The sequence below is a fragment of the Microtus oregoni genome, unplaced genomic scaffold (assembly GCF_018167655.1).
Source record: "Microtus oregoni isolate MIOR12 unplaced genomic scaffold, Mior012 000028F_ref0000031, whole genome shotgun sequence".
Taxonomy (NCBI): Eukaryota; Metazoa; Chordata; class Mammalia; order Rodentia; family Cricetidae; genus Microtus; species Microtus oregoni.
Window position 1 is genome coordinate 18,961,305 of NW_024543087.1, and position 16,601 is coordinate 18,977,905.

The 16,601-nt window shown below is 42.6% G+C and overlaps 1 protein-coding gene across 3 annotated transcripts in view; it reads right to left on the reverse strand.

Moving 5' to 3' along the window:
- The window catches only part of Cpne4 (copine 4), a 464,454-nt gene that overhangs the window by 110,008 nt on the left and 337,845 nt on the right, over positions 1-16,601 (reverse strand). For all 3 annotated transcript variants that reach the window (XM_041677389.1, XM_041677391.1, XM_041677390.1), the window contains exons 6-7: positions 6,181-6,264; positions 575-664 (exon numbers count right to left, since the gene is read on the reverse strand). In XM_041677389.1, coding sequence (XP_041533323.1) covers positions 575-664; positions 6,181-6,264 — 174 coding nt within the window. The remainder of the gene's footprint in view (positions 1-574; positions 665-6,180; positions 6,265-16,601) is intronic.

Sequence of the window (16,601 nt, forward strand, 5' to 3'; positions counted from 1 at the left end):
GTAGCATGTATGTTGATGAGAGCTAAGGCTCAATCTCCCTCCCACCCTCCACCATATGACACCCTGACAACCTCCAGACGTTGTCACCCTGTTCATGGGTGTCGGAACACAGATGCCTAACAGAGACCAAGCAAGCTCAGTCTAAGAACCACCAAACTGGCCCAAACCAGTTTGCCAATGCACAAAGTTATACGTTAAACATGCTTACTATTTCAAACTATCACACTGGAGGGGCTGGGGTTGGAGAGTCACACATTATATAGTCATAGATACTTAAGGCAGAAATATTTTCCTTCCAGAAACTTCCAATTATACTCTGAAGTTATTATCACATTTTGTTTCTGAGAAGCCCCAGGCTGTCTTTTGACATAATACGGTAGGATTTATTTTGGGCTTTTGTGTGAGCGTCAATAGCTCTGGCCGTAGAAACAGCCTGCCTTTCTTCCATTAAGATTTTAAAAGGTGAGGTTTGGAAAAAGTGACACAGCAAATCCAGTGTGCCAACGTTCATGTGTAAAAAAGAGGGAGGATTGAATGCACTCTCAAATTCACATCTCTTGGATATGGATCTAACCTTCAGCCGGCGGTCGGGATCTCCACTACACAGAGAATTCACTGATACTTTGAACGACTTCCAGGCCGGGCTTAAGTTATTCATCACAACCTGTGAAGAGAAAGGCATGAATAGTGATTTGAAGAGTGAAGGCTTGACATTTTCATACTTCAACATAAAAACGACTCGAGAAGCCACAGCCATGCTTACGAAAAGGACAAGTGTCTAGAACTTGTCGTTTGATGAAAACTTGAAGGAGTGAGTATCTTAAGAGCGGCCACAAAGTGTATCACTATGGGCATAACTCCTGTGGTCACTGGCCCAGATGTGGTTCCATGCATAGTGACAGTGGCATTGCCCAGCATGTGGCAATAGAAGATGACCGCTTCTATAGCCAAAGGCCTGCGGTTGAGGCCTGGCTGCCTCTGGCCACTGATAAGGGATTCCCCAGTCCTACAGGACCATCAATCTTATGGCACAAATTCTTTCCCCTTGGAGCCAGCAGAGGAAAGGTATTTGGCAAGGGTGGAGGGGTACTGTTGAAGAATCATCATCACTAACTATGAGCAGTTCACGGTTGCTGGGGCCAGGGAGTCTTTTAGTCGTGTGGTATAGCTCCTGGTGAGTTGTCCATGCCCAGGAGACAACCCCACAACCATGCTCATGCAAGCAGCCCACGTTAAACTCAGTGGGTCACACGAACACACAAAAAGACGTCAAAGTAGGAGGCGAACTTTTGATCAGAAGGCATCCAGTGGGGGTGTAAGGTTAAGAGAGGGTTAAGGGTTGACAAATGAACAAAATACACTGTATATATGTATGTGTGACACACATATATGAAATACATACATACACATAAATACATAAATAATACATATATACATATACAAACACACATACATATACACATACATACATACATACAGGAGAGCTTTGGTAATCTGCAACCTTGAGTCATATTAGATCGGGGAGTCAGAGAACTTTCTAGATGAAGAATACCAACAGCAATTTTCCATTAGCTGATCACAATCTCAATTAGAATAACATGGCCACTTGATGGAGGAAGGTCATTGGTTAAATAAAAAGAAACTGCTTGGCCCCCATTGGTTAGAAGATAGGTGGGAGGAGTAAACAGAACAGAACGCTGGGAGGAAGAGGAAGTGAGCTCAGACTCCACAGCTTTCCTCTCGGGAGCAGATGCCTCAGGGAGACACCATGCTCCCAGCTCCCAGGCAGACGCACATGATGAAGCTCCGACCCAGGATGGACATAGGCTAGAATCTTCCCGGTAAGCGCACCTAGGGGCGCTACACAGATGATTAGAAATGAGCTAAATTAATATGTGAGAATTAGCCTAGAAGAGGCTAGATAGAAATGGGCCAAGCAGTGATTAAATGAATACAGTTTGTGTGTTGTTATTTCGGGCATAAGCTAGCCAGGCAGCCGGGGTGCTGGGGACGCAGCCACGCCACTCTTATTACTACAGCCACTCTTCAAATTATAAACTAAGCCAGTAATATAGGACAATTTATTTAAAATCAGCTTACTAGCCATGAACTTGGCTGAATATTGACCAAGGGTCCATGAGACTTATCCTGTCCTTTGATGGCTTGAATAATTCGGCATGGTTCAGTGTGAATAAAGTACCCAACATAGACTCTAGGACAGGGGCTATTGAACTGTGGTTCCCGGACTTCTCACAAACAGAAATTCTGGACTTTATCCAGTCCTATAAACAGAGGCTTTGTAGGAAGATCTTCCAGGTTATCTTAATGAAGCCTAAGAACTAGTGCATTCTGGAACACACAAATAAAGTTTAAATTGTTAAATTAAACTCTGCCATGTTAATCTTCCTTGATATGAAGTTTTTATGTAGACATCTTTGCAGATTTTTTGAAAAAATAATTCTGTCTCAAAATAATGTAATTATTTCACAAATGATTCCCACTTCTACTGAATTCTTTATTTTACCATGAATTATTGATTAGATCACAGATTCATTGTTAAGTTTATCTTAACATGTTAAAATACGGAAACAATGTTCCTTTGTGACTGTGTCTTATCTCCTGATATCCTGGGCATGATCAAATTATTGTGAGAAGGAGAGCTGAATAGTAAGGCTGTGTTCATTTTAATTGCTTACATTCATCAGCAACATTTTGATGAAAATATTAAGGAGTGAAGATTTTTTGGGAAAATTGAATAGAAATTCAAATTTTAACTAAAAATTTCAAATCTATAGGCATGCATGAGTATACATGTATGAGTATGCATGTGTGTGTATATGTGTACACCAAGAAAGTAAAGCTGTGTGTTTATTTTGAACCTGCTGAGTAAGCAAGAGAAACCATCAATGCCATGTTATTTGATCTATTAGAAAGCTACGTGATCATCAATATTATGAGATTCCAAGAATTTCCCAGCACTGGGACAGGGAGCAGAAGTTACATAGCTTCTTGGGAACAGAAAAAGTTCCCAATATCAACAATTGCAGGACAACTGGTAGGCATCATGGAAAAGAAGATCTTAGGAGAGAAGAACCCAACAGTATGCTGTGTGTATCTCTTCTCCTTTCCTCCGTTCACTGACTCAGCAAAAGGCATGAATGGACACCATTGCTCTGTCTTCCCCAAAGCTGTTTTTACCATGGTAGCCTTGATAGCAGCAGGAAAGCATTTGGCGATAGTGAGACGGGAGCACTCAGGGGACCTGTATTTTCTACCCATAGCCAAGTTTCCAGGGACTGGAGCCCGGACAATCACACTGCTTTTCAGCACCCACATGGTCTTCCATTCATACAGCCAACTCTGTGCACTTAGCTATTCTTTAATTAAGCACATATTTTGGTGCCAGCCACATGCCAGATCATATCTGCTATTGACCCATTTGAGACTACTCAATTATGTCAACCTTAAATATGACAGAATTCCCCTTTGCTGTTTCAGGAAAAAAAGAATTCGACTGGCAAAGCGACATGGTAGGAATATGATGCCTCCACTGTCACCCCGTGAAAAATCACTGACGTTCCCGCTTCCTTTCCTTTGCCATTGGCACACACAGTCTCTCTGAGTGTGAGGTCATTCAGCACAGTTATTCTGTTTCCTTCTTAGAGAATTTCTCGTGTTCTGCCTTGCAAATCTAATAAAATAACGGAGATTGGAGTTGGTCGCTGCATTAATTACTTTCCTTATTATGATGACAAAATGCTCGTCCAAAGCAATGAACACAGGAAGGTATATTTTGTCGTTGTAACAAGGAGAGCATGGCAGTGGGAGTGCGGGGTCACATTGCATAAGAATCAGAAAGCAACGAGAATATGGACACTCTGCTTGCTCTCTCCTTCTTATTTATTCTGGGACTCCAGCCCACAGGATTGTGCTGCTCATATCAGCTCCTTCCCCAGCATAGCCAGTCCTCTCTGGAACTGTCCACATATGCCCCTGTGGTGATTCACAAGAAAATGGCCCCCCAAAGGGAGTGGCATTATTAAGAGGTATGGCTTTGTTGGAGTAGGTGTGGCCTTGCTGGAGGAAGTGTGTCACTGTGGGGTGGACTTTGAGGTCTAGGCTCAGGCTACGCCAAGTGTGACAAACCATTTCCTGTTGCCTTCTGATCGTGATGTAGCCAGCACCATGTCTGTCCCTGTGCTGCCATGCTCCCTACCATGATAACGGACTGAACCTCTGAACCTGTCGGCTGCCACCTAAGTTAAATGTTTTCCTTTATAAGAGCTGCTGTGGTCATGGTGTCCCTTATTAAGACAACCCCATAGGTGTTTTGGTTTTTTGTTTTTGTTATTGTTATTGTTATTTTCTTCCTAGGTGATTCTAAACCTTATCAAGTTGACAGTGGAGGTTAGCTACCATAGGCACTGGTCATATATGTGAAACAGTCATACCAGGGCTTTATGGTAGGGGATGACATAGGATAAGACCTGTTACAGTATAGCTCTAAAATGTCTCCGCAGACATATTTTTTTCCTAGTTGGTGGCATCTTCTGAACACCTGTGGATCCTTTGGGAAATACTTCCTAGCTAGGAGGCATTGACCACAATGCAGGGCCCCGTTTCTGGTCCTGGCTCCATTTCCTGATCCTCCAAGATGTAGATAAGCCCCATTGCACAAATCTGCGCCTTTGACAGCACCACTTCAGCTGCTCTGCCTCCTCTCCCACAGCAGGCTGTATTCCTTGACAGGAAGAGCAAAAACAAAGCTCTCAGCCGTCATATTGCTTCTGCTGGGTATTTGGGCACAGGGATAATGAAAGTAGTGAAAACGGGACTCTTGGGAGGCAGAATGTGCGAGAAGGAGCACAGCTTGACCCAGTGGCTGTGATAACAGAGCAGTAGCTCACATGACAGCTTCAGGGTAAGCATTTTCCCCGAGGAACCATATTGCCTTACAAACTCAGTGAAGCTGACGCGAACAGTGCCTACATAAATCTCAGCTCCACTTGTCACCAATTGTGAAACACGGGAAATGGTGTGACTGTCTCAAAGTCCAGTTCCTTTGACTGGAAAGTGGGGACAATAGTATTTCTATCAAGGAATAAGAAGTAAAATACTGCATGTAAATCATTCCAGATGATGCTTCCTTCCCGCTTGTCTCATTAAATGTTAGCTCGTACCATAGTCAATGTCTTCTACATTTACTGTGTGTGTGTGCATGCATACACACATGTGAACATGTGGTTGCCAACCCATTGCATGGCCAGAGGTCAGAGAACAAGTGCATTGCAGTACATGGCCAAAGGTTGGGGTTTTTCTTTGTTTGTTTTGTTTTGTTTTTTGTTTTTTTCACATGTAGGTTCTAGGGATCAAACTCAGGTCACCAGACTGAGCCACCTTGCTGGTCCTAGTATTCTTACTTTGTTATAAATAAATTGCTGGAGCCGGGCGGTGGTGGCACACACCTTTAATCCCAGCACTCAGGAGGCAGAGGCAGGCGGATCTCTGTGAGTACGAGGCCAGCCTGGTCTACAAGAGCTAGTTCCAGGACAGGAACCAAAAGCTATGGAGAAACCCTGTCTCGAAAATAAAAAAAAAAAAAAAATTGCTGATTGGCTGTGTTGGAAGTCAATTATGTAAAAATGGATCTTGAAAGGGGGGGATGTCTTTTCTTCAAATTTATAAAATTAGAGTAAAAACCCAAACCTAAAATGTAGAGGATTATCTTGAGATATTTGTGTGTAAACCAACATGGAAGGGGAACCGCTATGGTCCCCAAGCCCAGACAAAGAACTACAGACCACAAAGGAGTGGTCAAAGCAGGAGAAATAGCCTTCCCAGAGAAGAGCCCCTCAACTGCTTTTCCAATACCAAGCGGTCACCTCTGAAATCACAAAGCAACATTTTATAGACTAAGCAGGCTGTACTTCTATATCTAAGAATACCACACACACACACACACACACACACACACACACACACACACTAAAGAAAAAGAGGTAGTGAATTTGAGAGAGCCAAAAGGTACATGGGCGGGGTTGGAGAGAGGACAGTGAAGGGGGAAATGGTATAGTTATATTTTAACTTCAGAAACACTGAAAATGGTTTGCGGAAAAGGGAAAGGAATCTGGATGCTTCTCTGCTGACCTCCTCCGAGGGCGGACACCACAGGCTTCTTACCTCCGTCCGGTGCACAAGCTGCTGAGTAGCGTCATCATTCATTCTGAAAATTTCCAGAAATGGGTCGGACTTACTGAAGAAATCCTAAAATAGATAAACAGAATTAAGGTTTCTTTCTTCTTCTTTTTTTTTCTCTTCTGAACTTGATCTAGTGCTGAGCCCTGGGAGTCGTAATTACCATAAACTGACCTCTGACTTTCTGTGGAATAGGGTCGGCACCCCATTTCTTTTCGAAAGCTCAGCCTCAACTTCACCGCTTTCACTCCCTTGCCCTGAAGCAGTGCACAGCACTCTTATTTACTGTGTTCTCGTCCCCTCTAATCCACTCCCTGGCCTGGAATTAGCTGCATCTGAACTCCGGGGTCTTTGTAAAGTATCTGTTAGGCTGACTCTGAAGGACTCTTCACAGAGAGATTCAAATGCCAGTTTGTTGAGAAATGAGATAGCTGTTGTCTCAAATACGTCGACCGTGATTATTGCAGAGCCACTGTCTGACCACTGTGATGTCCGGATCACTTACGTATCTGTCTCTGTTATCTGTTCCTTGGTTCTGCTTCTTGGTATGTTTGTTACTTGTGATGAAATAATCACCACATAAAGAAGATTACAAAGGTTTTAGATTCATCCTCAGCATTTATTAAGAAGCTAGAATGGAGGCAGTGCCTTGAATCTAATCAGGATTAAGCTATTCAAAGATTGGATTCCTCCATAAGTCTTTCATAAAAGGAATCCATCTATATCCGAGTCCTTTCCTCCTTGGGTGCTGTCCTTGGAGTGATCTGAGAGTCAGCATTTGTGGAGCAGGCTCCTGTGGGCTGTTAGTCTCTATGGTGAGAACGCAAGGCTCCCTGTGGGCTGTTAGTCTCTATCCTCTTTTGGCTTCAGGTTTGTGTTCACTTTCTCTGTTGCTGTCTATTAATTAATGAAAGCCTTGCGAGGCGAAGCCCATGGCTGCGCCCCTCCTCTGTAGCATCCCTATTCTCTTAGTGGTCCTGAACTTCCAGCTTTCCTTTTCCTATCCCAGAAGTCTATTAAAAGTTGTGCTCAGTTTTTTTTCTAGACACTTCCTGAGAGCTTCACAGACTCTATATCCATGTTATTTAAGGAAGCAGGCTTGCATGGGAAAGCTGCACAGACTATCTGAATTATCTTACTGGCTTTCTTCTCTGCTCAGTTCTAGGTCCCTTCATCTTCATCTGGATCCCTTCCCTGCCTGAGAACCCACAGACAGATGTCCCTTGTGTCTTTTCTAACACTTATGGATGCTTCTAGCAGGTGGAAGAGCCCATACAAACAGGCGCTTCATTACCGGCATCAGAAACTACAGAATTTACACCCTCCTTATAATTTTTTTTTATACAGTAGTTGGCAAATTCTCAGAAAGGAGGAGTGATGCCTGGTTGTCACCTACACGTTTACTATTTACTTTCTCAGCAATTTACACAGTGCATACTTTCTTGGTGTTTTCCAATGTATACACTTTAGTAGTATACACCTGGTGCTTATTGAAGGAACACAGGCATTAATGAATACAGAAATGATGAAGTAACGGATGAATGAACAAGCCCTTGGTATAGAATAGAAAGCCATCTATTGCACAGTCTTACTCACACACTCTTGTCAGCCCCACCCCCATCTAATCTGTAACAAAATAGAATTCAATCTATATTTGCCCTAACAGTCATCAAGTTTACAAGCTGTCATCTGACATTATTCTATTTCCCTTTGGTTTCCTTTTGTAACATTTTCTTCTCTACCCAAGTATTGCCAGTTGTCCTCACGTTGAGCTTAGCAAAGAGTTTTCAGGGTGTGTGAAGGCCACGGTCTTTGAGCTGGCGTTAGGATCAAAGGAACACTAGTACCTCATTGCACTCTCTAAATGTCATCGAGTTTGGTGGGAAGTATAAGAAGAGACATGACTTAGCTAAAGAATGAAGGAGTAAGTATGCAGGGTTCTTTAGAGAGGAGGGATGTGATCTGCTTGACTGTAGACAGCGACTGTGAAGAGGCTGTATTCTAGAGCAGGAATACTGTAAAAGAATAAATATGGAGAGGAGTAGAGGAAGCAGTCTAATTTAACTGTGTGTGTGGCTGGTGGCTGAAAACAATGCTGGCAAAGAAGGCTCCATAGTAAAGGCCACTGATGCTCATTAGGTCTTTGCTATCACATATAGAAAGCACAGAGCTAGCAAAGGACCGCGAGGAAGAAAACAGCACAATTAACTGTCATGAATATCTGTCTACACAGGACCACTGTACATATGAACACTGTGTTGGTATAAATAGGTATGACCCTCATAGACTCATGAGTTTGAATGCTTGGCCTATAGGGAGTGCCACTGTTGAAAGGTGTGCCCTTGTTGGAGTAGGTGTAGTCTTGTGGGAGGAAGTATGTCACTATGGAGGCAGGCTTTGAGGACTCATATATGCTCAAGCTACACCCAGAGTGGTGCATAGTTCACTTCTGTTGCCTGTGGATCAAGATGCAAAACTCTCAGCTCCTTCTCCAGTACCATGTCTGCCTGTATGTAGCCCACGCTTCTTACCATGATGATAATGGACTAAACCTCTAAAACTGTAAGCCATCCAATTAAATGCTGTCTTTTATAAGAGTTGTCATGGTCATGGTGTCACTTCACAGCAATGGAAACACTAAGTAATACATACATACAGAGACTGTAGAAACACACACAACACCTGCAGAGGTTCAAGTCAGGTGGGGTTCCAGCATAGAGAGGGACCAGTAGACATAGGGTCCTACACCCAACCAAGAAACTATTTGCAATTGATACCTATTGGTAAAGGAAAAATTGATCAGTTTTTTGAATGGAGTATCATTGGGTCTATCAAAAAACTACATTCTAGGGAAGACCACTAGTAGCCTAGAAGCAGTTGGCCAACACAAACGAAACAGATACCATGGTTTGGTGTGGGGGATTATCTTGTTTAAGCATATTTTGATTTTTTATTTATTTATCTTGATTTTAATTTTCAAGGCTTGCTTGGTTTGTTTATTTATTTCTTTTGAGAAAGAGAGGGCACATTAATTTCAGTAGGTTTGGAGGTGGGGAAGATCTGGGAGGAGTTGGGCATAGAAAAACACAATAAAAATATATTTTAAGAATAAATATTTAAATTCAAATAATTTTTACAAAGAATACAAGCATATAAACTTTGTAGAGCAACCTAGAAAGAGAAGAGATGGGCAATATGGGAATTCCCTTCTCTACTACATCCCTCCCTGTTCAACCTGAGAATCAAACACCAGCTCTTTCACTCAATATCTGGAAGTACCAAAAGCCTTCCTCTTACCAAGAACCCACAATATCTACTGTCTTCATTAGCCTAACCCACAAATCTTGTCTCATCCTCAAATGACCCATTTATCTTTCAGACACACTTGTAGCTGATTTGCATGCACCTGTCAAGGCATTTTCATCTTAGCCTATTTCTGTTTCCATATATACATTTAAAAATATTGTTTCCACCCTCTATTCCCCCTTCCCTTATGGATGTGAGCCACATTTGCTTGTTCCTGTGTGCCCATGGGCCCCTGATTTGCCTCCATAAATAGATTACTGTCCCCTCAGGGGATGTTTATGAGTTATACTTAAAAATTGCTGACCACAGTAAAGGAACTCCATCATTTATTTTAATTTGTCCTCCTTATTGAAAATTTAAAACTTTTCTTAACATCATTTTTACTTCAAAATGGAAAATGTAGAAAAATACAAGATAAAAATAGAAATATTGGAAAACAAGCATAACAGTCATCTGTAACATGGTGCTTGGAAGATGAAGTTTGTATTGTTCATTACTCTCCTGGAAACCAAGAAGACAGAAGTTGGTAAGAGGCCTCATAGAACTCTGTAGCTCTCAGACATCCTCAGAGAAGCTTCTTTGTGCAGATTATGGTGGTTAATATGGAATTTATAAGTAGCCAGAGTATAGAGAATAAATGTCTGTGGAGGAGAGCTCAGCCACCAATGGGGCACCTATATCCTATTCCTGTCCATAAGACTCAGGGACCCTTGTGGAAGGGAAGATGGTAAGAGCCACAGGTCAGGGAAAATCAGAATGAAAACATCTGGACACAGCATGACCTCTGCACAGAAGTTGTGCTTGCCTGCACAAAGCCTGCATAACATCAAGCTGGTCAATATTCCAGCGTGGAGAGGGGAGAGGCCTATGAACTCTCACACAGAGCTGAGGATCTGTTGACAGTTGACGGAGGTATGGGGGCAGAGATTCAGTTTTCTTTAAGAGTGTGGTCCTATGTTCCAGTAAACAGCCCCACAAATTGGACTCGCTTGATTATTTAAGACAGAGAGACAGAGAAACAGACACATAGTTGGGAAGGATTGGGATGGGTAGACCAAGGAAAAATTAGGGGATGAATATGCTAAAATATATATTGTAGGCATAAATGAAATTCTCAAAAAAAAAAGTAGTTAAAACACTGTATTACAAAAAAGAAATTGGTGGGAGACAACAGGTTTATTCAAGACTTTGGAGTTGCCGGGTGGTGGTGGTGCATGCCTTTAATCCCAGCAGAGGCAGAGGCAGGCAGATCTTTGTGAGTTCAAGGCCAGCCTGGTCTACAAGAGCTAGCTCCAGGACAGGCTCCAAAACTACAGAGAAACCCTGTCTCGAAAAACCAAAAAAAAAAAAAGTACTTCATTTAAATCTATCATCTCAGTAGTCCAACGTGTTATATAGATGCTGCCTCCTGGCCTCCAGATAAAAACCTTAATGAGGGAAGCTCATTAATACACTGGCTGTTAAGGGAGGTAAAACAGTGGAATATCTAATATTTTTGGTTGTGAGCCCAGCCTTTAACAGCTGAACCATCTCTCCAGCCCTAAGAGTGGAAAATCTTAAGACAAAATGTTTACAGGGAGGTGAAACAAGGGGATGGTGGAAGGGGAGGTGAAATATTCCATCCACTGGGAAACTTGTTAAACTCAGGAAGTAAACGATTAAAAAATCACTTCAAGAAGTTCCCAAAATTGAGCAGATTCACTAGGCCCTCACTTCCCAAGAGCATTTAAAAGTATTAAGGTTTGCTGAGAGATGGTACCAGACAAACTGAGCTGTTAAGAAGAGGTTCAGACCTGATAAGCAGTCTGGAAGAAGCAGAGACCAGCAGAGCTGTATGGATGAGAGTCAGACCAACCAGGCCACCAGAAAGGACACTCAACCAACCTGTTGAGCTTCCTGCAAGTTGTACAGTACAGTGTCCTCCAGGTTCCCAGCTTTTGTGAGATGTCACTCATGCTGGGATGGACTTTGGTGATACTGCTATCTCTGAGTCATTTCTTTTTTTTTATAAATAACCCTTCACCCACTGTAAATAACCCTGATAAAGCTCATTGGTCCACCAAGTCAGACTTCGGTGTTATCCGTATTTTGGGTTGTTATCGTACTAGTGCTTCCTCATCTGAGAAGAGCAGAAGTCTCATCACGTCCCCCCAGGAACAGTGTCTCACAACACAGGGTATAAAGGTCTTATGGGACACAGAAGGGTTCCACTGAGATAATGGGTGGGATCTGCTGGGTTGAGGAGAGGCCCTTCTCTCTATAAGATCGATTGTCTCCTTGTTCTCTTCTTGGACGTCATTAACAGATTGATCTCATGGGGCTGTGTCTGCATTTTCTTTTTAGAGAAATGCATTACTCTCCAGTGAGTCAATTCATATGAACAGAGGAGATGGGGGGACACTGGAGATGAAGGATTTACAAGGACTGCCTGCTGAAAAGGATGGATCCTTAAAAGATTAGGGGAAGGATGGAGAGGGGAGGCAAAAGGTAAAGCCACAATTTCTCTCTTTATATCACCATTTCCCTCCTTCAAAACAACCAACTAAAAGGCAGGAGAGATGTGTCTCAGTGGGATAAGTTGCCTGTCACCAAGTCAAACAGCTTTCTGGTCTACGCAACTCAAAATGTAGTAGTAGGAGACAGTAGATTCCTGAAAGTTAACACATACACACACACACACACACACACACACACACACACACACACACACACAGAGAGAGAGAGAGAGAGAGAGAGAGAGAATGAAGACATAATAACCAACTTAAATGTTTTGTATATTTCAGTTCACAATCTTAAAGAAGACGTGTGTGTGTGTGTGTGTGTGTGTGTGTGTGTGTGTGTATTCTATCTGCATGTATGTCAGAAAAGGGCATTAGATCCCACTAGCCCACTAGAGATGGTTGTGAGCCACCATGTGGCTGCTGGGAATTGAACTCAGGACATCTGGAAGAACAGCCAGTGCTCTTAACCACTGAGCCATTTCTCCAGGCCCTTACTTCACATTGTTTAAAAATGTGTATTGGGGTATGAATAAGAATCCCTGGAAGGAAGCTGGGACTGCCAAGGCGATTGACTAATTAAAACTTTAACAATGGGCAAAGGTTGCCAATGCAGAGCCAAATTATCCTAGAGAGAACGTTTACTCCTTTAGTAGCCACTGATTGCTCTCTCTGTACATGACCTAACATCTTTTGTGACTGTTAGGTAGATTCCTTGGAATGTGTGAACAGAGCCCTAGTTCCACCAACCAAAGGGCTAAGAGTGCTGCCAGACAGCATCAGAGGCCAATAGCAGTTCCCCCGGCTTTGCTGTAACTGACTGCCTAAGGTACCTGCCAATGGAGTTGAAAAGTGTTTTTCTTTCATGACTGCTTAAATTGTATTGCTATAAACATTCTTCTTCTTCTTCTTTTTTTTTTTTTTTTTTTTGGATTTTCGAGACAGGGTTTCTCTGTAGCTTTTGGTTTCAGTCCTGGAACTAGCTCTTGTAGACCAGGCTGGCATCGAACTCACAGAGATCCGCCTGCCTCTGCCTCCCGAGTGCTGGAATTAAAGGCGTGTGCCACCACCGCCCGGCTGCTATAAACATTTTATGGAATGGCTCCCTCATTAAAGGATGTTGTTTGAGAAAAAAATTTTAATCTGGTACAATGGCCCCTGGCACATTGGGGCTGCTTAGTAACTGCAATTTTTCTGTCGTCTATGCAGACTGGACCACAGTTCCTAGGCAGCTACACACAGACACAGTGAAACACAGGACAGCGAGTAAAGAGTTCACATCTCTTTAAAGCACGAGTTAGCCAACTACAGCATGAGGCCATGGTCCCTCATATGTGGCTCTGGAATAAACCATCCCTGTTATTCCCATGATACGAGAACAGTTTCTTTAATTGACAAGGGTTCACATAAAGATGCTGTGAAGGTATCAGAATATGAAAGGAAGAGGAGTTACATGCAGTATCCAGCTTCATGTATTTGGAAATCTAATATGCTATGGTTGCAGGAGGTGCTCCCGCGCCTCCAGCCTATAGCTGCTGAGATACCAGCCCATTGGGGCGTGGTCTCTCTCCCTTTAAAAAAGCGGCCACTTCCCTCTCCTCTCTTTCGTCACTTCCTGCTCCTCTGGCGACTAGACTCCCTTCCTGGTTGCGTAGAGGGCTGTTGCCTGGGACAGTGATCTGTAAGTTTTTTCCCCTTTAAATAAATACCACCCTATTAATCATAATTCCAAACTGGTGTGGCATTGTTTGTGACTGACGCCTTCAATGCTATGCATGGCTTTAGCATTACTCTCAAGTTCGAACCCTCCCACTTCCACTCTGGATAGTCCTGGGCCTAGGTTTAATGTCTTATGGCCTCAGTTTCCCATCACAGAGTGCCGAGTTTCGCTCCTGCTCCACAGCAGTGTGGGGAGGGTAGAAGAGCTGTCCACATGAATCTGGTGCCTGCTACATGCTACACTCATAAACATTGGCTTCTGGGACATACCAGTGGGAGAGAGAAGTCATGGAGACACTGTGAAGAACTATCCAAATATGAAGATAATGATAATTTGATTCCTGGAAACAAAACCACTCAAAAGCAATTCAAAAAGTATCCAGGCAGATAATAGTTATCTTCAAAACCATGACTCTGGGCACACTTAGTTGTTTGGTCACCTTAATCTGCACTCTTCAGCTTTCTTTGCATCGAAGCAGGCTTTGGGGACAATTTGCTCTGATGAAAGTGAATAAATTGGGCCTTTTAATCAAGTTCTGCTAAAGTGGGTCATTTAATATCCTGAAGGTCATGTTACTTTGCTCTGTAATCCAGGATGAGAGAAATTTGCTTCAGTGAGAGGGCGGAGTAATGGTCACTAAAGACTGGGAAGGAGAGAGGAGTGGGTAGAAGGACGTGGAGAAAAGGAAATACAGAGAGAGGCCTGCTCTAGTGTTCTAGAGCAACATGGGGTGACTAGGAAGTTTGTGGTGCTTTCAAGAACTTTAAAGGAAGACTGAAAAAGATCCCAACAAATAGCAATAACAAATGTTTGAGGAGTTGAAAATGTTAATTTCCATCATATGCTCATTATACACTGAATGTGTATATGAGATTATCATACAAATATTTGTCCATTTTTCAAAAAAGGAAAGAAAACAAGATGCTCTACATCCTTTAACAGAGATATGAAACACATCCATATTTCTATTGTTCCTTTCACAATAGCCAGGAAATCAAATCTGCCCAGAAGTATCAACTGATGGATGGATAAGGAAAACGAGGCACAGTTACACAATGGAGTTCTGTTCAGCCATAAACAAACAGGAAGCTATGGAATGTGCAGGAAGCTGGAAGGAGCTGGAAGACAGCATATTAACCCAAACTATCCAGGCTCTGATAGATAAATACCAAATATCCTCTCCCATACATGACTCCTAGCTTCTGACTGTTACATGTGTGTGTCTAAGTGGAACTAAATGTGGATAAAGGCCAGAAATCCAGAAAGGGTCCATGAGAAACAGGAGGGACCAGAGAAGGTAATAGAAGAAAGTGGAAAGGGGGGATACTGGGGATAAAAGGGGTGCAGAGGAGGAAAGGGGAGTAGGGTAATATGTGTGCATGAGGGAGGAGAATCAGCCAAAACCAAACATGCATGAAAAAATCATGAGGAAACCCACTCCTTGGAAAACAAATTTTAAAAGTATAGCTTCTATAAAGAAACACAGAGAAAAATAAGCAGTACATATCCACTGCTGTAGTCTTTGTAGAAGAACTGGAAGAAAGTGGCTGCCATATCCGGACTCCATGGATAGTTTGCTCTGTGAGCATAGGCAAAATTTTAAGCTCCTTGTGTTCTATCTGTAAGTTAGAAATAAAAATGCCTACCTTTGGAAACACAGTCAGCATCTTAGGGATGATGTGGGTTAGACATGTGACCCCTGGTACATTGGGGATTCTCAGGAACTACAATTTTTCCATCATCTATGCAGACTGGACCATAGTTCCCAGGCAGCCACACACAAACACAGTGAAACACAGGACAGCGAGTCTCTTTAAAGCACGAGTCAGCCAACTACAGCATGAGAGAAATCTAGCCGTTGCTTTTATGAATAAAGTTTTATTGGACCTTTGCCACACCCATTCATTTATGCTTCATTGGTGGCTGTCTTCATGCCTCAAGACACAGCTGAGTGATAGGAACAAAGACCATATGGCTTGCAAAGCCTACGGTACTTAGCCATCTGGTCCTTCAGAGGAAAAGTTTGACAACCTCTATTTTAGAGACAGATCTGCTTTGTCATCCACCACTCCATCAAGCTGGCTTTATAGGACCATTAAAATCAAGTCTGTAATGACATCCTTTACAGACGTGGAGGCCAATGGAAGAAGTAGATTCTCTGCACCAGCATGGATACTTTCTCAGGGAAGGGAAAAGGAACATCCTGCTAGCTTTCATGGTCCAAAGTGGGTACCACACGTGTCCGTGTGCTTACCTGTTAGGCTAATTGCTAACTGCCTACCAACGTAAGAAACGTATGCTAATGTAACCAAGGAAGTTCTAAAGGCTCTCTCTCTCCATTAAGCGAGGTGCATGGGTCAGTAAGTCACTCTTCACAAATGTCATTTATTTACATGCTGGCTCTTAATGACAAATGCTTGTCAGACTTCAAAGATGTCCACCCTGGGTAGATGGCTGCTGAACAGGATAAAGTGAGCTAAAAAAATGACTTCCCACCTAGAAGAGTGGACACACGTCTTTGAGCCTGTGGTTTGCAAAAGTACTTAGCACTCCCCGGTAAAGCCTACAACAGTGGTTCTCAGATTTTTGGTCATAATATTTCTTTACACTCAAAAAAAAAAATTTCTGGGGACCCCCAAAATTTTATATGATGGTATTAGTTAATACATACCACATTATAAAGCATTAAAAACATTAAAAATATTCATCTGGTATATTATTTTTTAAATGACAAAACCCACACCGTAACAAAGCAGCATTTTGCCGAGAAAATAAACGTATTTGCCATTTTCAAGAACATAGTGAGGAGAATGCTATTTAACATTTGTACACAATAGTTTAGTGACCTCAACAGGAAGAGGAGGAAGCTGGGCTCTCATGTC